This window comes from Megalobrama amblycephala, linkage group LG24, assembly GCF_018812025.1.
Source record: "Megalobrama amblycephala isolate DHTTF-2021 linkage group LG24, ASM1881202v1, whole genome shotgun sequence".
Taxonomy (NCBI): Eukaryota; Metazoa; Chordata; class Actinopteri; order Cypriniformes; family Xenocyprididae; genus Megalobrama; species Megalobrama amblycephala.
In genome coordinates, this window is record NC_063067.1 from 15,205,241 (window position 1) to 15,230,945 (window position 25,705).

The 25,705-nt window shown below is 38.3% G+C and overlaps 2 protein-coding genes and 1 pseudogene across 2 annotated transcripts; 2 read left to right on the forward strand and 1 right to left on the reverse strand.

Annotated features, from left to right (window-relative positions):
• The first annotated feature begins 385 nt into the window (after positions 1-385).
• LOC125260743 (gastrula zinc finger protein XlCGF49.1-like) lies at positions 386-8,792 on the forward strand. The gene is made up of 3 exons (XM_048179243.1): positions 386-457; positions 4,317-4,395; positions 7,505-8,792. Exons 1-3 carry the CDS (start codon positions 386-388, stop codon positions 8,104-8,106), a joined length of 753 nt encoding a protein of 250 aa, XP_048035200.1. The 3' UTR covers positions 8,107-8,792.
• A 10,585-nt stretch (positions 8,793-19,377) lies between these two features.
• On the forward strand, positions 19,378-21,569 carry LOC125260225 (annotated as a pseudogene).
• A 1,454-nt stretch (positions 21,570-23,023) lies between these two features.
• On the reverse strand, positions 23,024-23,618 carry LOC125260839 (gastrula zinc finger protein XlCGF49.1-like; the record flags this gene model as incomplete). The annotated part of the gene is made up of 1 exon (XM_048179395.1): positions 23,024-23,618. A coding segment is annotated over exon 1 (591 nt), but the record flags the coding sequence as incomplete, so codon positions are not given.
• Positions 23,619-25,705: the final 2,087 nt, after the last annotated feature.

Genomic DNA, 25,705 nt, shown 5'->3' on the forward strand with positions numbered 1-25,705 from the left:
CTGAAAGATCCTGCTGTGTGGAAAGAATGTTGTACATCTAGGAATGAGAGTACACCTCATTATTTTTTTTTATTTTTTTTTAATTTTTTTTTTTTTTTTTTACAATTTTACAATCTAGGGCACCTTTAAATTCATTTTATTCTTCTCATACTGGCATTTCTTTCAATGTGTCTTTATCTGTCACGATGAGAAGGTGCATCTGATTTCCCTTCCACAGGTTGTAGTACTGGATCTTTTGGGCTTAGACCTGATAATCATGCTTTCGTGTGTGTTACAGCTGAAGCGTTCCTGCCTGTGAGTCTCTGAGCGTCAGCTCCAGTTATTCTCGCCACACAGACCGCCTGAGTCTAATATGGGATTTTATTTTTACTGCATCAACAGATAAATGGAGACCCTCTTTATGAAGAGGACCCGTGCTGGAGAGTTCCCTTCGCACCCCTCTGACCAGTTTGGGACAGTGTGTTTCGTCATACAAAACACACAACATTCATACAGTCTCTCTGCTTCTGTCACACACAGTACCACCAAACACAGTGTGATCACCTTCATCTACGTCTCGACCTGAGGACAGTAAGCTGAGCGTCAGTAGTCCATGCCACGTGCTCAGATACCAGCAGAAAACAACAGAGATTTAGCCATACATATGTTTTTATTATTCATTTTATTCTTTACATATAATTTGATCATGTTATTTATTTATTTTATTAATTATGCATCATTAGCCTGTAAATGATCAACAGTTGTGATGTTTTGTTTGAGCGGTTGTAATCCTGATCCACGCTCACACACAAACACTACACCGGATGCTGAAGCTGCACTCGCTGTTTTCGACATGTCAGTCTGTTTACGGCATTCAGGAATTGTAAGTATTGATTTAATGTTTATGTGTTTATCTCTTGCTCACAATGAAGCTAAACTATGTCTAATGCATATCTTTATCCAGAATATTCATAATCGTGTTCTTGGGCGGCCCGATTCTCAACAGTGAGAAGGATCATTAAAGGATGTGCATTTATTTCATGTAGCCACGACACAAACAACAAATTGCTCGTCACTATAGCAACTGCAGACTCTCCAAGCTGGTGTGCGTGAGCGGGTGGAGGCGGGACTAATTAGCATATTAAATGATCCGTGTATATTAAATGAGGCAAGGGTGTAGAGTTACATTCAAACTATTATAATGCATGAAGAAATTTTTTTCACTTGAAATTCCTTTAAAATATATCATTTTGGTGATCAAAGATGAGTTTTAATGGATAAAATAATTGACTACAAGGGGAAATTAACCATACACTGTTTTATTGTTTTTATCAATTAATTAATATTACCCAGAGCTTTTTCTAATTACAATGTAACTACTTCACCTTAAAAATAAATATATATAATATATTATCGGCTGACTAGCGTCTTCAGCTAGTTAGCACAGTAATGCAAGTAATTACTCACTTAAAACCTGCATATGGAATAATTAACTAGATTTCATTTACATTAATTTTATTTATTGTATTTTCCATTGCTGCTGACACAGTAAGCACTTTCACACTTAGAGAGACAGACTGACTTTAAATAGCAACACAAAGGAGGATTTATAGAGTGTAAACTCAATACTAACTTACACACTCTTCTTAAATCTCAGTCATGTCAGTTCATAATTCACAGACATTGGTAGAGCACTAATGTGTTTTATTCTATGTTTTAACAAAGGCTACACTAGTGTTTTATTCAGTTATGTTTCTTTATTCTTCTGAAAACAGGCCATTGCTTCTGTATTCATTTTAATTGACACTTTCCAAAGTCAATAAATACGTTCAGCCCAAGCAAAGGCTGGATATCTAGGCTTTATTAGTTTATTATCAAATATATACTGTGTTTCATATGCTGCATATCATATACACAACACTTGATTAGTTAACTACTCCACTAAAATGCTCCCATGCGGTACTTTTCTTTCCTTCGCTTTTTTTTTTAAAATTCACATTTTTTAAAATTTCTCTCAGATTTGTTTTGCCTTCATTGCTGCTTAACAAGTTAACCCGCAATTGCGTCTGCAAATTAGTAACTGAACGAAGAACTGAGCAATATCTCATGTAGATTTTATTCCTATGCGTTCTATAATGTCCCCTAGGAGTTGCGTTCAACAAATGTTTTCCTTTATTGTTTTTCCCTGAAGAGAGATGCTGTTTTTGAAAAGGAAAGTAAGCGTGATGCACATTCATTGCGTTTTACCATGAAATGAGAGTTTGTGTCTTTATTAAAGGGATAGTTCACCCCAAAATGAAAATTTGATGTTTATCTGCTTACCCCCAGGGCATCCAAGATGTAGGTGACTTTGTTTCTTCAGTAGAACACAAATGATGATTTTTAACTCCAACCGTTGCCGTCTGTCAGTTGCATAATGCATGTCAATGGGAACTCCATCTATAAGAGTCGAAAAACCTTGCATAGACAAATCCAAATTAAACCCTGTGGCTCGTGACGACACACTGATGTCCTAAGACATGAAACGATCGGTTTGTGCGAGAAACTGAAAAGTATTTATATCATTTTTTTACCTCTTAATACATCACTATGTCCAACTGTGTTCAGCACTCGGTTAGTGAGTTCTGATCACGCTCTGACAACGGCAGTGATGTCTGACACTCATTAAGCTCATTAAGGTTTCTCGCACAAACTGATCGTTTCATGTCTTAGGACATCAATGTGTCGTCACGAGCCGCAGGGTTTAATTTGGATTTGTATGTGCATGTTTTTTTGTTTTTTTACTCTTATAGGCGAAGTTCCCATTGACAAGCATTATGTGGCTGACAGACTGCAACGGTTGGAGTTAAAAATCATCATTGGTGTTCTACTGAAGAAACAAAGTCACCTACATCTTGGATGCACTGGGGGTAAGCAGATAAACATAAAATTTTCATTTTTGGGTGAACTATCCCTTTAAAATCAAAACATTCATGATTTTTGTCTCATCCGCCTGTGTCCCACCTGCATTTAATTGACTGTTATTTTTTATTAGCGCCCCGCGGATACCGTGATCTGCGCATCTGTAGTACACACCTATGAAATATAGATATTTGGTGATCATTTCTTTTTCTTCCTTTTTGATTTTGTCTAAACAACAAACCTGACAACCACATAAAAGCACAAAACAGAACCGACAGTCTCTTTTAAGAGCATCACAGAATTTGAATCACTACATAGGCAGCAACTCACACAAATGACCCTTGACACTGAAGACTTTACTTGTTATTTGTTTAATTACAAATATGTGAAAGATTACATTTTTAATTTGACTGAACCTTTTACCAATAATTTTTGGTATTGAATGAATTACATTTAATATTGATTACTTCTTTTACTTATACTTATCCTTGAAAGATAACTTTTTACATATTTTATACCCATGTTTAAACTAAAATTTGTCCACATTTTATATATTGGTAAAACACACTGAGTTTAAATGTGTTTCAATTCGGACACATGAATGAACTCTGCTTTATGAACTCAAACAACCTTTTTAACATGTTTGTTTGTATCATATTTGTCACTGTTTTAATTTTACTACAAAGATTACATGGTAAAATTGTTGGATTTTTATGCACTTCTGTGATTGTAGACGATGCAGCGTCTGAACAGGACTTTTATTTTGGAGTGACGCCATGACGTCATAAGACTGCGCCGCGCTCCTGCATCTGCTGTGATTCTGCTGAAGAAAGGTTTGTTTTAAGAATTTAATCTGTTTTAATCAACAGAAATAGCTTTAATGGTTTTTAATATTTTTACAAGCGATGTTAAATGAGTTTATTTACTATCTAATGTAACATTGTGATTCTTTATCTAACTGTAATGAAGGATATTTGTGTGAGTAAAGCTCATTCACTGATGAGAAACAGCAAATCTGCGTCTCATTTCTCTCTCTATATATATATCATAAATCAGTTTATCATGAACACTAGTTCAGTCTCTGGAGAGTCATGATGGAGAAACTGAACTTTTCAACTCCGAGTCAATTGAATCAAACACAGAGAAATGATTCAGTGAATCACGACTCGTGCTGCTCAAACAGTGAACATGAACGACAACAACAAACATTAACTAACTAATCATGTTTTCATCAAAGAGTAATCGTTTAAATATAATCTATAATTTTTTGAATACCAAATGTAGATCATAAATATCTAAATATGAAGTTTATTAATTTTAAGCATTAGTGTTCTTGTTGTTGTCTAACAGGTCATTTAAGACCATTAACTCCGTTAATTACTCTCTTCTTAAAGATGGCGTTTATTAAAGAGGAGACTGAAGACATGAAGATTGAGTTTATTAAAGAAGAGACTGAAGACATGAAGATTGAAGAAACATTCAGTATGAAACATGAAGAAACTGAGGAACAAACAGGTTGGTTTTATTCTCAAAGCTGAATTTGATCATTATTAAAATGTCCAGCTCTACAGAAATAGAGAATATACAGAAATATAATCTTAGAGAATATTACAGAAGTAGCCAAAACAATTTTTTTCTGCAACAATAAACCCAATATCATCTTCTGAATAGAGAACAATGGAAAATATTTTTTTCTGTTTATGCTCAAAAGGAAAAAAATAGTCTGTAATTTGGTCTTTATTATTTTTGTCAAACTTGCAGTTTTGTGCATTCGTATTTATATTAAATGTTTATAGACTAAATACCATAAAGGAGTGCCCGCGTCCGCAGCCAGATTATGTGAATAGAAGCCGGTTCTGAAATAGATCCTTGACTCGTGGTGCCGTATTATCACCGTGTCTACTATCTTACACCAGATACGCCGCAACAGCTATAAGCTGTCTACACTGAACAAACCGACCATTGCAAAGCACTTGGACTACAAACCCGATTCCAAAAAAGTTGGAACACTGTACAAATTGTGAATAAAAAAGGTATGCACTAATTTACAAATCTCATAAACTTATATTTTATTCACAATAGAATATAGATAACATATCAAATGTTGAAAGTGAGACATTTTGAAATGTCATGCCAAATATTGGCTCATTTTGGATATCATGAGAGCTACACATTCCAAAAAAGTTGGGACAGGTAGCAATAAGAGGCCGGAAAAGTTAAATGTACATATAAGGAACAGCTGGAGGACCAATTTGCAACTTATTAGGTCAATTGGCAACATGATTGGGTATAAAAAGAGCCTCTCAGAGTGGCAGTGTCTCTCAGAAGTCAAGATGGGCAGAGGATCACCAATTCCCCCAATGCTGTGGTGAAAAATAGTGGAGCAATATCAGAAAGGAGTTTCTCAGAGAAAAATTGCAAAGAGTTTGAAGTTATCATCATCTACAGTGCATAATATCATCCAAAGATTCAGAGAATCTGGAACAATCTCTGTGCGTAAGGGTCAAGGCCGGAAAACCATACTGGATGCCCGTGATCTTCAGGCCCTTAGACGGCACTGCATCACATACAGGAATGCTACTGTAATGGAAATCACAACATGGGCTCAGGAATACTTGTCGGTGAACACAATCCACCGTGCCATTCGCCGTTGCCGGCTAAAACTCTATAGGTCAAAAAAGAAGCCATATCTAAACATGATCCAGAAGCGCAGGCGTTTTCTCTGGGCCAAGGCTCATTTAAAATGGACTGTGGCAAAGTGGAAAACTGTTCTGTGGTCAGACGAATCAAAATTTGAAGTTCTTTTTGGAAAACTGGGACGCCATGTCATCCGGACTAAAGAGGACAAGGACAACCCCGGGTACTGAAATGGCCAGCCTGCAGTCCAGATCTTTCACCCATAGAAAACATTTGGCGCATCATAAAGAGGAAGATGCGACAAAGAAGACCTAAGACAGTTGAGCAACTAGAAGCCTGTATTAGACAAGAATGGGACAACATTCCTATTCCTAAACTTGAGCAACTTGTCTCCTCAGTCCTCAGACTGTTATAAAAAGAAGAGGGGATGCCACACAGTGGTAAACATGGCCTTGTCCCAACTCTTTTGAGATGTGTTGATGCCATGAAATTTAAAATCAACTTATTTTTCCCTTAAAATGATACATTTTCTCAGTTTAAACATTTGATATGTCATCTATGTTGTATTATGAATAAAATATTGAAATTTTAAACTTCCACATTGCATTCTGTTTTTATTCACAATTTGTACAGTGTCCCAACTTTTTTGGAATCGGGTTTTTATATCAGAAACAGTACGGGGAATCCGTTTACTGTTGGGAATGTGTTGTCGCACCGCGCCACATCCAGCGTAGACAATATCACTGATTATAATGGGTTCTATTATCTTTTGTAGCGTCGCGCTGCTCGCGTCCGGTGTCGGTGTTATATTCTTTGAAAACGGTGACAACTTCGTTGCAGATAAGGCACACTGGCTTTGCATTAACAAAACTAGGTAGGATGAATGCATAGTTGTCTTTCCATTCTTCTTTGTATGCCCTATTTTCACTGACAACTTTCCACTTTAGACTCTTTGATAGTGTCATTTTCTCTCACCAGCTAGCTTAACATCACTCTGCACATGACGTAATAGCGTAGGCTACCTCCAGCACGCAAACAATTTAAAAATGCAGTTTTAGTAGGCTACAATATTTTAACTTTTTACCATGTAGTGAGGTGCCATGTGTGGTTTTACCTGCAGTGATCTAATTAGAGTAATTTTTAATTTAAATAACAATAGAGTTCTAACCCAATAATATATAAATGTCACCCTTTAAAAATGAGGTTGATAAAAGTTTTACAGATATTGTTTGTGTAATAAATTTACATCTCTGTCCTACCTAAAACTACTCTACTGTCAGCTCAAGCTTTTGTCAAATCTGTAATGTTTAAGAAACAAAAGATGCAATATATATATATATATATATATATAGATAGATAGATAGATAGATAGATATAGATATATAGATAGATAGATATAGATAGATAGATATAGATATAGAGAGAGAGAGAGAGAGAGAAAAGGAACCCCAGATGTCCACAGTAGGGACTTTAAGCAGCAGCTGCTGATACAACAGCAACGGCATTCTGGCGTTCTGTTGCACATGCACAAATTTAACTGCTACTTCTTGGCGTTCTACTGTAACCGTCTACTACGGGAGAGTAGCCGAATTGCCGTAGTCGATAATACGTGACAGACTCGATAAGTAAATGTTATGTTCTATGGTTATGTGGTATTTTAGTTGTATCTGTATGTCATTTAATTCCAAAAGCAACCAGTCTCTTGCTTTTATTTACATTTAATGTATTGTTTACTATGTTAAATGATTAAATGATCCACGCCGTCCGCTTTGTTGTTGCTTAGCGATTTTTGCATTCTTTAGATACGACAGTTGACAGTTTTCTTCCGGTCGCCGTTGCCGTTCCATCAACAGCTGTTGCTTAAAGTCCCTATTATCGAATCTGGCCCCCTTTTAAAAAAGTTTGGACACCCCTGGTATAGAGCATACATGTTTTTGGTTTTGATGCATTAAATGTCTCAATTGTTTTATGTCTGTTTTTGTCCTAGACCTGATGGCACTGAAAGAATCGACTCATGAACTTAATGAAAGGGAAGAAGAGAAAAAACATTACAATAAACATCCTGATTTCATGATTGGAGAAAGATTGACACAGGCTAAAAAGTGTTCCTCACAAAAAAAAGCTCAAAAGACAGGAACTAAAAGTCATTTCACCTGCCAACAGTGTGGAAAGAGTTTTGACCAACATAGAAACCTTCAAGTCCACACGAGAATTCACACTGGTGAAAAGCCTTTCACCTGTCAAGAGTGTGGACAGAGTTTCACTGTAAAAGGAAACCTTATAGTCCACATGAGAAATCACACTGGAGAGAGTCCATTCACCTGTGAACAGTGTGGAAAGAGTATCAGTGGAAAAGGAAACCTTGAAATCCACATGAGAATTCACACTGGAGAGAAACCTTTCGTCTGCCAGCAATGTGGACAGAGTTTTACACATACAGGAAACCTTAAAGTCCACATGAGAACTCACACTGGAGAAAAGCCTTACACCTGCACTCTGTGCGGGAATGGCTTCACACGGGAACGAAACCTTAGGAAACACATGAATATTCACACTGGAGAGAAGCCTTTTACATGTGATCACTGCTGAAAGAGTTTCAGATTTAAAGGTGACATTAAGGTCCACATGAGGATTCACTCGAAAGAGAACGGTTTTAGGAGTCATACCTGTGGAAAGAGCAGAGGTGTAAAGAGTACCTGAAAACCATATTTGAGTAAAAGTACAGATACCTTACAGCAAAAAATGACTCCCATTACAAGTTAAAAGTGACAAATTCTAATACAACTTGTGTAAAAAATCTTGGTGTATCTGATTTTAACATTACTTAATTATTTTACTCATGCTAAATGTAGGCTCAGAGATGCACTAGTCTTCGATACCTGAGAGAAATGCCAGTAAAAATAAACAATTGATTTGATTGATGAGAAATCATGTTTATTTTCTAAAATCAAAATAAAACTGAACACCTCAACATTGTAATAAATCAACAGTCTACAAAAAGTCTCAGTTAAGCGCAAGTGTCCAAAAATGCCACAAGTAAACCAATATCCTTCATAAAGGTCTTGTCAATACAGTGGATAAATAAAATAATGTTAAGTAGTTACAGTCAACTTGCTCTGGATGTGTTGGTTTCTGTCAGAGCCGGGACTAGAACTCAGGTCTCCAGCGTGAGAGTCAGACTCCCAATCCTTGAGCCAATGGAAAATGGTGAATGCAACACTAAGACATACTTTGGAGAAGTTGAGATGCAGAATAAGTTTTTAATAAAAGTTCAAGTAACAAAAAATCCACAGCTGAAGCAAAAACAGCAAAAGAAGTTCTCAAAAAAACAAAAACTGTTCAAATGGGCATGCCAAAGATGAGAAAGTCCACAAAAAATAACAGAGAAGGAATAATCCACAGGCAAGAGAAAAATTAAAAAGTCTCAGAGATAGAGAACACATACTCAGGCAACTGGCTTCAGAACAACTAAACACCAAGCAAAGAAGCTATGAGACAGAGTTGTTTAAATACAGCTGAACTAGACACACAGGGCCATGTGGGTTTGGATTTTGTTTTCCCTTCATAATAAAAACCTTCATTTAAAAACGGCATGTTGTGTTTATTTGTGTTATCTTTGATTCATATTTAAATTTGTTTGATGATCTGAAACATTAAAGTGTGACAAAAAAAAAAAAAAAAATCAGGAAGGGGGCAAGCACTTTTTCACACCACTGTATATAGCACTTTATTCAATAGATTGCTTAAAAGCAAGCAGCTTTACAGTATCAAGCTTGAAAAACAGTGTCAGTGCCTCAATTCATCAGAAGCACAACTTCATTTTGTACTATTACGGCTATCCAGTGTGTTCATGTTTTCACCCGCGGAGATCTTACCTCAACGAACTCAAACGCATGAGTTATAGAAACGTTCCACGTGAGTGAAGGCAGAGCCTCGGCGCACACCTCCTATTACATTATTGTCACGGACCAATGGTAGTACGAATGTGTTTTACAGTGGGTTTTTGTTGTGAAAACCTGGCAACCCTGCTCATCACCGGTGCAGTCATGACCTCATCTCCTAAATCAAACACCTCCGATTCACAACTATCTGCTAATGCACTCACATTCATGTAAAGTACAAGTTTGGTTGAGTACAGGCAAAACACACAAGATAAAGTACCTTCAGTGCCTTCTTTATAGCAGAAACAAATTGCTGCAGAAAAAGTTAGGTGCCATGCAATAAGGTTAATTGCATTACTCATCACAAATGTACAGGAGTTGAAAATACATTTACTTGTTCAAAAATATAGTCAAGTACAGAGTTAAAGTTGCTTACATCATTATTTCCAAAGCTACTTAAGTACAGTAACTAATTACTGTACATTTACTCAAATACAAAATAATACACCACTGGGAAAGAGTTTCACAGACAGGAAAACTACAAGAACCATGTAATAACACCAAAGAGATGTTTTCATGGCTTCAGTGTGAGAAAAGTTTCCCATACGACGTATGTCAGTAGTGAACCGACGAATTGGGATATCGCTAGAGAGCCCTATCACCTTTGAGTGTAACTAAATGAGCCAATGAACATTGGCATGCGAGCTTTGCGTCACGCGCACCACCCCTGCAGCGCGGGAATAAATGCGGAAATGAGAGCACTCAGACTTTGTTTTTTGCTGAGGAGAAAAGCATGCTAGCCACACTTCAGCGAAGGCACAGGAACTGTGGCGACATGATGTACAGTTCTCGCAGGTTCTCTACCGGATTCCTGAAGGGAGTGGAAGGAACCTTAGGCACATATCCAGGCCGAGGTCTCAGGACAACGTAAGTGTCACCCAGCCCGAATTCCAGGCACGATTCGTCGACCGAAAGTGCATGCAGGTCCCCTACCCTCTTGATGGAGGTCAATGCAACCAGGAGTACTGTCTTAAGGGACAGCTCTTTTAACTCAACTGACTCCTCATCCTCCCTGACCTTGCACAGAAGCTGAAGGCTCACTGGAGGAAACGCAAACTTGCATAGACCCTGGGGCCAGCTGTGTGCCCGTGGATCCGTGCCGAGAGTGCCCTTGGTCAGGGAGTAAAACAACTGACAATGGGCTGTGTCCGGGGAGGCAAACAGATCTGAGCGGTCCGAACCACTGCCAAATCAGCTGGACCACCTGGGGATCAAATCTCCATTCTACCGGAAGTGGAGGCTGCTCTGAGAGCTTGTTGGCTGCACGGTTGAGCACACCTGGGATGTGAATGGCACAAAGCAACCTCAGATTATTCTGACTCCAAAAGAGGAGATGGCGGGCAAGTTGCAACATGCAACGGGAGCGTAGACTGCCCTGGTGGTTGATTTACACAACAGTTGCAATGCTGTCCAAACGGACCAGTACATTCTTGCTAGCTTTTTGTGAGGTTGTGGGCTGTATTCCTCTCCTTCAGGTCGCCCGTCTCAGGTCCACCTGGCTCGGCTGCAGACTGGGCGCAGCGTCTGGAACCCTGCTGTCTGCCGGGTGCAGGCTGCTGCTTTGCAGATTTAGCAGGGGTGGAGGACAGTGCAGGCGGGCACCCTCGGTGACGAGCAGGCGGAGTTACTGTTGTGATATGTCTTTGTTAAGACCCATGGAATCAAACACCTGATCTCATGACTTTGACCACAAGATACAAATACATTTTGTGTAATTATTGCTATTACAAACAGTCCATAACAACCCATAAAACACACACATATCCTCCTGGGAAAACTAGGTTGCTGCTGGAAGAGGTGTTAGTGAGGCCAGCAGGGGGCGCTCACCCTGTGGTCTGTGTGGGTCCTAATGCCCCAGTATAGTGATGGGGACACTATACTATCAAAAAGCACTGTCCTTCGGATGAGACGTTAAACCGAGGTCCTGACTCTCTGTGGTCATTAAAAATCCCAGGATGTCCTTCGAAAAGAGTAGGGGTGTAACCCCAACATCCTGGCCAAATTTGCCCATTGGCCTCTATCCATCATGGCCTCCTAATCATCCCCATACACTGATTGGCTTCATCACTTTGTCTGCTCTTCACCAATAAGCTGGTGTGTGGTGGGCGTTCTGGCGCAATATGGCTGCCGTCGCATCATCCAGGTGGATGCTGCACATTGGATTCCCCCTTCAATATGTAAAGCGCTTTGAGTGCCCAGAAAAGCGCTATATAAAATGTAAGGAATTATTATTATAACGTTATGTGCATCACATTAAAGTTTCCAAGGATGGCGGGTGAAGTGGTTTGAGTGCGATCAAAGAGTATAGAGGGTATGCATTGACGTCACTTTCCCGTCGAAAACGCGCTCCCTCAGCTGGACTGAGTGGCTGCATGACTGGATTTAATAGGGGAAACTGCGAAAATGCGAGTAAAACTAACGAATTACACTAAAGGTTGGAATTGAATGTGTTTCTTACAACTTGTCAAATAAACCTAATCCATGGATATTGACATGCAGCCAGGAGTCATATTTCCTGACATTTATATGTGCTTGATTTCGACGCCGGGGAAATACATAAAGCAAATCTGCCTGTGAATATTATATATAACTACAATATAGGTAGGTTTAAATCCGCGTAATCACTTATATCAATGTTATATCGTCATATTGTCCAGCCCTAAAACATATATAGTTTTATAGTATAGTTTTTGTCAGTTTTTATATAAAAACACCAAATTATACAGAATATAAGATGAAAAATATTTAATTGATGAGTTGTCAACATAACATATAACAATACAATATATACAGTATGATTTTACTGCTGGAGTCCAGCTGTTTCTGTGAACTGCAGTGATCCATTTGCTTCTATTTTCTGTAGCTTTTTACAATTTTTAAATATATACCTCGGGTTTTGTGTAAAGCTATTTGTACAGTCAGTCGCAAAGCTCTTTCCCATTTTGGATGTGTTTTGTGTTTTTTTCGTGACATTCACACTGAATACCAATGCTGCCGCTCAGTCTTTGTGCCACTCAGTGGGCGTAACCACAGGCGTAACGGTCAACGGTGACGTCACGTGCATACCCTCTATAGAACCCAAGAGGCGACACTTTGGCTGCATCCGAAACTGCCTACTTACTCACCTATGAATCTACAGAGGTCAGGTGGTACAGCGGCCACGTGGCACAATCCTACCTAGAGCGGTTTTCCTTAGTGTTACCAATGTCTGAAGCCAAAGAAGACATCAGACAGCTGCTCGACAATCTCGTCTTTGGAGAAGACTGATTTTATACTCAAAAAATGTAAGTATAACTACTTAAAATTAAGATTACCCCAGAATGAACTGCTTTGCTAGCACACTCCAACACTTACAGTAATATTGATAAATGCTGACCAATACTTCATTATATTACTTTTCATTTTACTTCTTTAGTAAAACAAGCTAAATGTAATGTTTGTTATATGACATAGCTGTGCATGAATACACACTAGACAAATACAGCTGATGTGAATACATCTCCATTTACAGTCAATTCATGCATTAATTCATTGCTTGATAAAATATATAAATTTACTGATAATAATAGCATAATTAATAAAAAAAGTAAAAGAATTAATAAAAATCATAATGACAATTAATAAATTCATATACAAGTCAACAACACACAAAACAAAGCTTTATTCAAATGTATTGATCTAACAATCAGGTATTTACAGTCCTGCTGCCATCTCAACACAGATGTGCCGATTCTGCAGCTTTATTCTGATCAAGCAGCTGATGAACACCTTCATCATCACTGCTGCTCTTCCCAGTGGGGACATTGTTGATCTAGAGGATGAGGAAGACCATGATGATGGACACCTGAACACCACAACCTTGAAGCAGGAGTGGGAGAAGATGTGTGGGACAATCTCTGCTGTGTCTGCTGCAAACATTCATGTGCTCTCCATCAGCATTAAATAAAATAAAGAGATTAAAACATTTTACAATTCATTCATGTCAGCATTCGGTTTCTTGCCATATTTCATTAAATATTTTTACAATTACTTGCTAATTTTTGATGTAGCTCCATTACTTTTGTGGTGTGGTGGGCTAAGCCACTGAGCTGGTCAGCAGAAGGTTGGTGGTTCGATCTCTGCAGCATCTCCTCCAGTGTGTCCCTGATCAAGAACTTTTTTTTTTAACTTGAGACTTATCGGAATTCAAATGTCTCTTCAACTTGGTCTGTGACCAATCAGATTTGATTCTGAAAGAACCGGAGAAAAGTGCTGCTATTTGGAGGTGAGTTGTAGTCTACCAGAGAGCGGGGTTTCAGCTTGATATCTCCTTTTTGAGTTTGTGTGTGGTGGTTTATGGCACATGTTTGTATGATTGGTCAAATCGGCCCATTCTGTTCGACATTGATTTTGAAGCCTAGAGTTTTTGCTTCAAAATGATGTGAAAATCATCTTGATTACTTGCTCACAGAAAACAATATATTGATTTACATTTTTAAGACACATTTCGTCTATGAAAGGTATATGCGAGAGGGCATATCATGCATAATGCTGTTATTCACACCTGAGAAGACAAAGGCCCGCATAATGAGCTGCATAATGAGTCTTTCAGCCTGGTGTGTGACTGAGAGAGAAGAGTTACATGAAAGGCTCTGAGGACAAAATATATATTTTTTAAAACTACATTATTAACATTATTGTGATGGTCACTGATACTAGTACTAATTTATAGAAAAAATGAACACAATTACCACATAGCAGACATATTATAAGTGATATTTACAGCTTACTTGATACATTTACACCTCATAGGACCCCAGGTATAACACATTCAAAATACTTACACCAGAGTAGATATTTATGAACAGAAGCTTAGTTACATTCATAAACACAAGCATGCTTTGTTGGTAGACCTAAATAATATATATAGGTCTAAACATATTTGGCTATATTTGTGAACAGAGAATAGCCTATCTTAGTAAAGTTTTGTCTAACCATTCTTACTGACATTAGGCTAGCAACAATATATTTTTTTTTTATATCGTATTGCTGTTTATGTTATGTAACATAAAAAAAAATGTAAAAAAAAAACATCCTGGCATGGTGAGACATTTAGATGCTGTGAATGAAATTTTATAATGTTTCACTTTATTATACATTTAGTCAGGAATTATAGATTGAAAAAAGTGTAATTAGTAAAATGTGTACAGGTTATGTGAAAAGCCACTGCATCAATAATCCAAAGGTAATCCAAAACTTCTTGAGGTGAATTGTTTCTTATTTGTCACACCAAGTCTTTTCTGCGGTGAATTCAGTCTCATTCCTTTCAGCCCGAAGTGCAAAGTAAAATGTAAAAAGCTTGTTGCTTTGTTTGTTGTTATGGGGCGTTTACCCGCCGCGAGTTTCACGTGGATCATTATAATAACAATAGCGCGCTCTGCGCGTGGGCGTGGGCGTGGTCGCATTAGATATAATGAAGGGAGACGTGAAAGACGGACATCGCGTTGGTTTCATATGGATTACTGTATCAGAGAATATTTGTTTTTGGTAGTTTTTAGTTGCTTAGTTTAAAAGTAGACATGTCAAGCTTTCTATGGATCTATCTCTCATGTCTCTATGTTGAGTATTCACTGAGTTACAGTTCATTTAAATGACATGTTTCTAAATGAAGATCACCGCAGACCAAGGCTGCAGACAGCGCACCTTGTTTGTTTTCTTTACTTTATAAATGAACAAAGTTTTGTTGTTATTATGTGTGGATACAAATAAAACTAGACCCTTTACAGATTTGATTGATGTATTGCTCTTATCTGTACGATCAAAACTGAAAGTGTAATTTAAGTTCTTTTTGGTGTTATCAGGAGTAGATGCCTCAAAACGCATATTTGCGTTAGTTGGCCTAGGTTAATGCTGGATGTATGAGTATGGTGTGACAGAGTAAGATCATGTTGTTGTTGATGTGTAAATTGATTCATGATTTATGTAAGAGGTATGTTCTTTTTGTGTGTGTGTGTGTTTATAGGTGAATGTTACCATCAAAGTTTTGCAGCTGTCTGAAGATAGACCATGCATGACCCGTAGCCACCAAAAAATGGCCAGACGATCGTATGATGTCGCAGACCAGACAAGAAGTATCTCATTAACAGTCTGGGGTGGTGATGGCTTGCAAGTTAGCAAGTGGTATAGACTGACTAATACATCCATTCGGAAATTTGGTGGATGCACATGTTTGTCTACAACAGCACAATCAAGAATTACAATTGTCCCGGATGTTTCATGCACTGTGGCACAAATAATGGAAAATATTCACCAAAAAGAAGGTGAATTTGTCACAGCAGACGTGAAGGTTATTTATGTTATTTGTGCCCAAGACAGCATCCTTTATCTTCAGTGAACCTGGCAACATCACTTACCAGATGTCAGCAATGTGATGCATTCTGCCATACATCCAGAGTTGTGTCTGTATTGCGAGGTATTGTGACCACTGAAGACAGCAGTGGCAGAATGAACAATTTTGTCCTGGATGACTTTCTGCGTCGGAAACTACTGAATGTGCCAAGTGGCAGCACTCCAGATCCTGATGTTCTGGTGTTGAGATTGTTAGGTGAGGGATCTAGCAACTGCACCTAAAGTTTCATGGACAGCGTGTTCTGGATGTGGCATTTGTGGCAGATGTCAACACGGCAAGTTCATCTTCTTTACCACAAAGTACAGAGTGCAGTGCAAGCTTGTCTAACATGGGCGAATGTACAGCTATGACTGATGACATGATGCTGCAAGAAGTTTTTGCGGAAGTTCAAACAGAAGAGTCAGCTCATTTGGATGCAGAAGAGAAGGATGAAGGATGTGTAGAAAAGCAAGAAGGTTCTAATACTTCAGAAGGCGTTTTAGGAAAGCTAATGCAGGAAAGAAGAGAAGTAGTGGTGCTTGGATTTGTGGCAGAAGAGTGTCGGAAAGGTTTTCAAAAGGGTGTGAAGGGAAAGAGTAAGAAATAAAGTGTATTTGTGGAGTTTGATGCAATGTTTTTTTTTTTTAAATGGTTTTTATAGATGTAAATTTCGACCTGAAGTGTTTAGGTGGTAGTTTTCTGAGACAACTATAATGTGTTTTAGGTGAATAAGAGATGTAAAAAGCGGTGAATGTTTTATTTCTTTCGTTTTTTTACTACAATATCAGTTATATTGTAATTGTAAAATATGACAGACATTTAGCATTTAGTCTAATTATAAGGGTGTTATATTGCTGTTGTGCTGTTTTTTTTTTCATTACAAATACCATAATCAGTTGTTTGGTACTGAATGTGTACTACTTAAGATTTTCTGCAAATTTATTCATCATTACTGTTATTTGTTTATGTGCAATGTTGAGAAAAAGAGCATCTGAAAGAGGTGTTCTTTAGATGTTTGAGTTGTTTGACAAATTTGTAAATTGTTCTGAAGTTCTTTTTTGGAAAGGTTTTTTGTAAATTTTCTTTATAGTTGTGATTGTATACTTAATAAGAGCCCTTTATTTAATATTTGTCAAATTGCATATGTTGAGTAATTGCTATGTGCCTATTAGCAAAGATTTTCTTGAAGGTTGCTAAAGGTACCCATAATGTTTTTGTTTAATATTCAGGGAAAGAGACTCTGGTTGTTGGTTACTGCATGATGATTAGAAAATTTTCATTTTGGGGTGAAGTATCTGTTTAACATTTAAACTAGCAGCGTTTGACTGCCTGCCAAAATCTCTTTTTAACTTTACAGGAGGTTACCGAAAGGCTAAATATGTAGGCTAATGTCTACTTCTAATTTATTACTTTAAAAGTTAAACTAAACTAGTACAAAATAAAAAAAAAAAGTGTATATATATTACATGATATAAATGTTGTATTTTTTGACCAGTTTTAAAGTTTTACTACATTTTCCTCCTGGAATCCACCTTGAAATCCTACCCCCTGTTAGGATCAGGATAATCCTGTTTTTTTGGATCAAAGTTATCCAAATCCTAGTTTTGAACAACACAAACTGATGATTTGATCCACATCAAAACCAAGATTGGATTTTGTGATCTAATCTTATTTCAGAATCTTTTTTCTTTCTCCTTTTGAACAACCTATTTTCAAGATTTGATCCAATCCGAAAGCCGGAATCTGATCAGATTACTTTTGAACAACTGGCCCCTGGGCCCGGTTTTTCAAAGGTTTAATCCGGATAAAATTGATCCGGATTTAGTAATCCCTTTTTTGCGATCCGTGATCACGTAATCCATCTTACTTTTGGAGCCAGTTTTGTAAAGCAACATCGGATTGGATCAATCTGATCCGGATAGGAACTTTTCAGGATCACCAAATCTGGATAACCAGTGCTGGATAACCAGTGCTCAAACAGGATAGGAAATCACAATGTAGAACTATAGATATGTAAAGAGCAACAAGTAGAATAGCCAGTGTGGGGTCAATATACGTTTATTTTTATTTGAAATGAAAACACACACATTTAAAAAAAAAAATAAAAACAAGAAAAAACTCACCCCATCCTCTTACAGCAGTCCACTCATCTGAGACCTACAACACAAACACTGTACATTGAGGATATTTATAACAAGTATCAAGTATAGATGTATTGAATTAAAAAAAAATACAATGTCAAATACTCCACAATAATTTCAGACTTCCTCATCTGATGTGGAGAGACCAGCTTGTCTGAGCGTAGCCTTTAGGAGGCGGATCTCAAGTCTGGCCTTGGTTTGCTGCAGTTTGGACAGAGTCAGTTGTTCCTCTGCCAGACGAAGCTGTGCTTCTGCCCTTTCAGTCTTTGCAGAAGTGCCTTATAATCATCATCTTTGTTTGATGAAGGGCGCTTCAAGCCTTTCCTCTGAGATCCTGTGGCAACTACCACTGGCTCAACCAATGAGGATCCAGCTTCTTCCTCAGGAACAGAGCTGAGAATCAATATAAATACACTCTCTGGATCAGCCTCAGGAGGAACTGGCAGATTCTCCTCCTCCTCCTCCTCAATCCAAGGCTCCAAGGCTCGCCATCCCCTACAACACCTTGAATACCATGGAGAGCTTGCGACTTCTCACCTCCAATGATGTCGAGGACCACATCTGTGTAATCTCCCCTCTTAAATGGCTTGTTGCCTGTTTGTGGGTTTTTGGCTTCAGCATGGTCCTTTGTTGCCCTGGCCTTAAGATTCTTCCACCGCAATTTGATTTGGCCTGTGGTCCTCCTCTGGCCAGACCCTATGGCATTCACATTTTCTGTGATTAAAATCCAAACATCATTTTTCTTTTTGTTGGTATCCTTAGCAGAATTAAAACTTCCCACTATTGTTCCATAATGGCACTGAACACCCTCTAGTAGTGCATTGGTTTCTGCAGCAGTGAAGTTACAGCTTCTTGAGTCCATGGTTCCGTTGCTTTACTATAGTGTAGCGATGTACAGTTATTAATCAATTTATGGGTGAAATATGAATATCATAATTCAGAAAGCTTTATGACGTTCATATATCGACCCAACAGGGAATTAAACATATATGGTGAATTAACTACAACGAATTATAATCAATCACATATATGATTAGTTCTGGTTTAATAATTATGTGGAAAACTATCAGTTCGTCCACCGAAATGGAAAATTATCCACAGATTATCACGACAGAAATGTTATTCTCGGGCCGGGAGACTAACTTTCTATCATAGACTCCAAATATAGAGCAAGGATATTAGAATCAGAACGTTAAAGTGACTCGGTTGTTGCTAAAATGAGCAAGTGAACAAAAAGCATGGATATAATGAGTTTAATATACGAAACGGGTAATACACAGGTTATACGGCTAAATGGACACAAGTAAATACAAATACATACAAAGTAGAAGGAGAGGCAGAAACGAAAGAGATGATCAAAGCAGGTCAAATTGCAACAGTTCACCTGTAAGAGCCAGCAAGGAAACTCAGTATTTAAAATCGTAAAAACGTTATACTTGCATAGGTTAGTCAGGGTGCTTGGAGTTTCGGAGCGCTCGGTTTGATAGTTGCTTCTTCTTCCGGAGGTTGTTTCGGCGAAGTTTCAAACGAAGGTTTAACTGTTGTAATATGACCGGAAAATAAAGAAGAGAGTCCGTCTTGACGGCAGGAACTCGTGCAGAAAACTTGTGCCACCAAAAGACGCGTGTCATGGTGTTTTAAAGACAACAGACCAGAACGCCTTCTTGATAACGTCCTCCAATGCTAGCGTTGCAATTTGGCGGGTTTCCACATTCCTTTGTCCTGTCTCCCGAATAAATTTATGGTATGTTGAATCAATGCATTTTCTTCATAGTGTTATTAAACATTGAACGATGCATTTGACAGAAATGTAACGTACATCAGTGAATAGCTCGGATTCACAGCTTTACGGAGAAATCAAACTCGACAGGTGTCTCTCGTCATATAAAGAAGATACCCTTTACACTCTATTACTACAGTTTCACATGAAAACTAACCTACTACAGTCAATTCTACAATTCTACACTAGTAACACATACATGCAGCGAGCACTACAATGGCAGATACATTCATATTTGTAGGTACATATTATGTAGGTATAATGTTTGTGCATACAGTCTCTATGTAGGGGAGCCGTGTGTGTGTGTGTGTGTCTGTGGGTGTGTATTTTCCTTTTATGACCGTTTGGAATTTGGACCTGGTCCCTAGAAACCCGATCCGTGGTGTTGCACCCCCTTTGAGGTCACGGAGGAGAGGTTAGGGGACTTATCGAAACAGTCATAAAAAGAGTCTCGTGATCCATTAGTGTCTGCCGGGCCGGAATCGATGTAAGATTTACAAACCAAAGTTCCGTGAATTGAGGCTTAAACACAGTTTATGGTGGGACCTGCTCATCCTTGAGACTGTGCAGACCCTACAATAGTGAACATTGTTCATCAATTATAGACCTTGGGTCCAATTGCCTCAATTGAACACAAGCCAAAACTAATCAGTTGTAATAGGTGTGTTTGAAAAGACCAACTACACAGCCATATAAATCAGCCTTTCTCAGAGGATTCACAGAGAGACAGTGAAATGGCAGGTGTTGTCCACCGCCACCACCACTTTGCCAGGAGAGGATACCGTCAAAGGGTGTATGTTGAACGTACCAAGCCACTGGAGCAATACACCACTGAGGAGCTGTATGTCCGGTTTCGCTTTGGGAAGGCTGATATAGAGTACCTTGTGAACCTTCTCAGGCCAAAACTTCAACACAGAACCCAAAGGAGTCACGGTCTGTCTGTGGAAGACCAGATCCTCATTGCGCTCCGATTTTATGCATATGGGACTTTCTATCAAGTTGTTGGTGACTATATGGAAGTGTGGTGAAATCAGCTGTGTGTGATGTGGTGAGAGATGTGTCAATCGCACTGGCCAGCCTGGTCAATGAATTTGTTTCTTTTCCAAAGGACAACCAGATTGCCCAGGCCAAGCGCAGCTTTTTTCTTTTGGGGAATATGCCCAATACTATTGGAGCAATTGACTGCACACATGTGCATATACAAGCACCTCGTGAGAATGAATGGGAGTTTATAAACAGAAAGGGGAGGCACAGCATCAATGTCCAACTTGTGTGTGATGCTGACCTCATCATCACCAACTGCGTTGTCAAGTGGCCTGGGTCTGTCCATGATGCACGCATCCCGAGGGAGAGCGCTCTATAGACCTCCAAACCAACCGACCGGATGGCATAATATTAGGAGACAGTGCCTACCCACTCCTACCATGGCTGATGACTCCTTTTCTAACAGCAAATACACCGGCGCAGGCACGCTTCAACACTGCTCATTGCAGAGCAAGATGTGCAATTGAGCGTTTAAATGGAGTTCTTAAGAGGCGCTTTGCATGCCTTAACTACCTGAGAGCGGAACCACAGAAAGCATGCAGCATAACCCTTGCCTGTATTGTCCTGCACAACATCGCTACTAAGCGCAATGTCCCTCTCTGTGCTGACAATGATGCACCTTAGCCCCTTGGAGACCCTAACCAACCTCCTGCATTCTGCCAGAACGAGCAAACGGGACGTGCAACAAGGGACGCAATAGTTAGACACTATTTCTGATTTGGATTTGTTTTGGATTTCAAAAATCAGTGATTGCCATTCTTTGCATTTTTTTGGTCATTCTGTAATCATTGCATGCATCACTAATAAATATTCTAAAAACAAAAATATTTTCGATTGTGATGAATATATATATCAATTAGTGACAAAATTTAAAATTTTTTGTTTTTGCTCAATTTTGACAGCTGTTTGGGGGATTATTTTATGAGGCCAAACTCTTTCTACTTTGCTGTAGGCCTATACTGAAAGGCTGAATACGTTAAAGCCTACCTAATCACTGTAGCCTGACGGATGAACAAATAAAATTAAAACCTTATGAATAAATAGGATATCTTGTAAGATACTGCAAGATCCAAATATAGTATTATTTGATACATTTTTAAAGTTTTCATTACATTTTGGCCATGAAATCCACGCTAAATCCACCCTTAATCCACCCTTCTGATGGGATCAGTTTAATCCAGATTTTTTGGATCAAAGTGATCCAAATCCTACAAAAAAGTTCTGAAAAACCCAAACTAAAGGTTTGATCCGGATCAAAACCAAGATTGGATTACGTGATATAATCCGATTATGTAATCCGTTTTTTCTTTTGAAAAACACATTTTCAAGATTTGATCCAATCTGTTATCCAAAATCCTAGTGGATTACTTTTGAAAAACCGGGCCCAGGAGATGATGAAAGAGCAGCTGGTCTCTGGTTGTTCAGCAGGTCTCAGTTCAGTTCTGCTCACCATTCCTCTAGAGGATCCTGGATTTCGAAGTGTTTATTTGATCCTGAAGTTCAGAAGTACATCATGATTCTGTTCACACATGGAGATGAACTGGAGGATCTGGAACAGGCATTGATGAACATCTAAAACTAAAAGATTGTACTGTTGACTGAATGTGGAGGACGATTTTACTGTTTCAATATCAAGAGTAAATCAGATGATCAGGTACAAGAACTACTGCAGAAGATCGAAGGAATGATGATGGGAAATGGTGGGAGATTTATCATCAAACGAATGAAGATGAGCAACAACAAGTTAATAGTCAGTTGTAGGTTGTTTTATTGTTATGTTGTAAATGACAATAATAGAAAGAAACATGGCAGTTTGTTCACTAAGTTTAAGTCACTAGTTTGTCACAATGACCTTAAGGCAAGAATCCATACAGTCTGTTTTAACAGTGATTTGATTGTTCTGTTGTAGTTTTAGGAGAAGATTCAGATTTTTCAAGCAACCACCAAACTGTCCTGCCGCTTATTATGGCTGTAAGGAAACTACTTTGTTGTTCAGCACATAAAGATGAACTACTTATTGTGATTTCAGACTGCGGTGATGTGGTTTCTCCACTGCATGGCTCTTCATGTGTATCTTCAGATGATTTTTAAAAGAGAAACTCTTTCCAGACTGATCACACGTTTGCCGCTTCTCTCTGCTGTGGATCTTCTCATGCCTTTTCAGATTTGATGACTGACTGAATCTCTTGTCACAGTATGAACACTTGTGAGGTTTTTCTCCACTGTGGATCCTCTCATGTGTTTTCAGATTTGATGACTGACTGAATCTCTTGTCACACTGTGAACACTTGAAAGGTTTTTCTCCAGTGTGAATTCTCTGGTGCAGTTTTAAATGGGTTGCTGTAGTAAAAGTCTTCTCACACTCAAAGCACATGTACTCTCTCACACCAGTGTGTGTTTTCTCATGTTCATATAAATGATACAGCCGTGAAAATCTCTTTCCACACACAGAACATGAATGTGGCTTCTCCTTTGTATGAACTCTCTGGTGTGACTTCAGGTTTGATGCCCAGAGAAATGTTTTGCCGCATTCATTACATGCGAATTGCTTCTCTCCGGTATGAACTGCACTGTGAATCTCAAGATTTTGTTTTGTTGTGAAACTCTTCCCACATTGATCACATGTGTGTGGCTTCTCTCCAGTGTGAACTCTCATGTGTTCTTTAAGATGTCCTTTTCGTAAGAAACTCTTCCCACATTGATCACATGTGTGTGGTTTCTCTCCAGTGTGAACTTTTATATGACTCTTAAGATTTCCTCTTTGTGTGAATCTCTTCCCACACTGATCAAATGTTAATGGCTTCTCTCCTGTATGAACTCTCATGTGAAAATCAAGATGTTGTTTGGTTGAGAAACTCTTTCCACACTGAGTGCAGGTTGGAGATTTCTTGGCTCTTTTCTTTAGAAATGTATTTTTAGTCTTTGAGCGACTCAAAGGTTTTTCTCCAGGTTTGACATGATGATCCTCCTCCACTTCACTCAGTTCTTCACTCTCCTCCTTCACTTCCATCAGGTCTGAAATGAAAGAGAAAAAGTTAATTTTCAGCATATTAAAATAGTTCAAAATGAGGATTATGAAGTGAAAGAACATAAAAGTGAACCTTCATGTACTGAAGTAGACAACTGCTATGAAATATTCTGATCACTTTGATGCCTTTTTATATATTTATTATATGTCCCTGAAACAATTATATTTAAAACATTATAGACAAATCATCATGTTCCTGTAGTGCCATATTTTGACACCAACTTTCAGATTTAAGATATTTAATTGAGATGTCTATTTATTTAAGATATTTATTTCACTAAAACTGTTAATTATAAAGGGTTAGTCACACCTTTTCTTTCACAGACTTCCACACATGTGAATGTGGGACAACCCTGTTCAATTCAACCCTGTTATGAATTTTCCTCATCTTAAAACTGTGGCGCCCAGGAAGTGACATCATCTGGGCTCTTTCTACAGCATGATGGGGGGACAAGAAAATAATCTCAATCCATTGTCTCAGTTTAACTATGATTAATTTATACATTTTATGAAAATTACAACTTTACATCAGCTTTTGCTTAAAGGTGGTAAAGAGGATCTTTTCGTTGACTGAGTTTTTGAAATGAGCGCATGCATAAGAACAACCCCCCTCCTTCACAGCTCATTTCGAGTGAACGCCTCCCAAAACGCTGCACGAGTATTGGAACACGAGTGTTTACCACCGGCATTCGCTGTGTTATTAACGACTAGCTAAAACATTCTGACTGGCTCAACATACAGCGATTGTTTCCTGCTCCTGAAGCAATTTAATCTTTCACATGGAATTTGAACACCGACTGTAATCGCAGACTGAAAGCAACTGGCTCTGACTGGACATAAGCGCACACACTTAGTGGATTCATTATGTCGGATCACCACAGGTAACTCATAATTGCAGTTGTTACTCCTGTCTCCTGACAAAAACATTGCATGCGGCGACTGTGGAATGTGGAAAGTTACTGGAGCGCGCAGCCGCACGTCTCTCACAAGGACGTCACGGCAGTGATTGACAAGCCAGAGGGCCATTGTTTATGCGATGATCGCGTAAACGATGGCTGATGTTTTTAAGGCCCTACCTCGTGGACAGATGATGTATATTATATTATTCCTTTCATGCACCTAATAAATAGCTTTTATCAGTTAGTAAAGACAGTTTCAAGTAATATTGCAAAAAGTAAAACAAAAATCCTCTGTACCACCTTTAAGTCAACTTAAAACCCTGTCAGCCATTCTGGAAAGTGAATTTACTTGATACAGTTTGGTGTTTACTGATATTACTATTTTTTTATTTATTTTTATTTTTATTTTTATTTATATGTCTAAAACTTTGGTTACGTTGTTGCAAATTTTGAACCAGATATAAAATACATGTAAAATAATCTGTATTTTGACCTGATGTTGACAATCAATATGAAAATTTTTCAAATCTCACTTTACTGACCATTTGTTGAATATTAGATTAACTGCATATCTAAATGTGTTGTTGAATCTTTCTAACATGAATGTTGTTCAGCATCATGAATGAATGAAGAATAAACACCAACCTCTTTGTTCTTCAGTGTGTTTCATTCTGCAGGGTTCTGGATCACTCATGTTCTCTCTGTCCTCTTTAATAAACTCAGTCTTTACTGGTTTCAGCCCTTTCCTGATGCTCTGATGGTCGTCTGATGGGAATATTCCAGCATTTATTGGAGAATTGATGTGGGAGGGGCTTCACTGATGATGAATCCCAGTGTGGGAGGAGTTGATCTGCCAAAATAAAAAAATATCAGTTATGGGGTTTGTTTTTGAATTAAATGATAACAATGTAATGTAACGAAATTATTCCAAATATGGATAATGGTAAGGAAAACAGTTCTACACATAAAGACAAAAATAATTGTACAT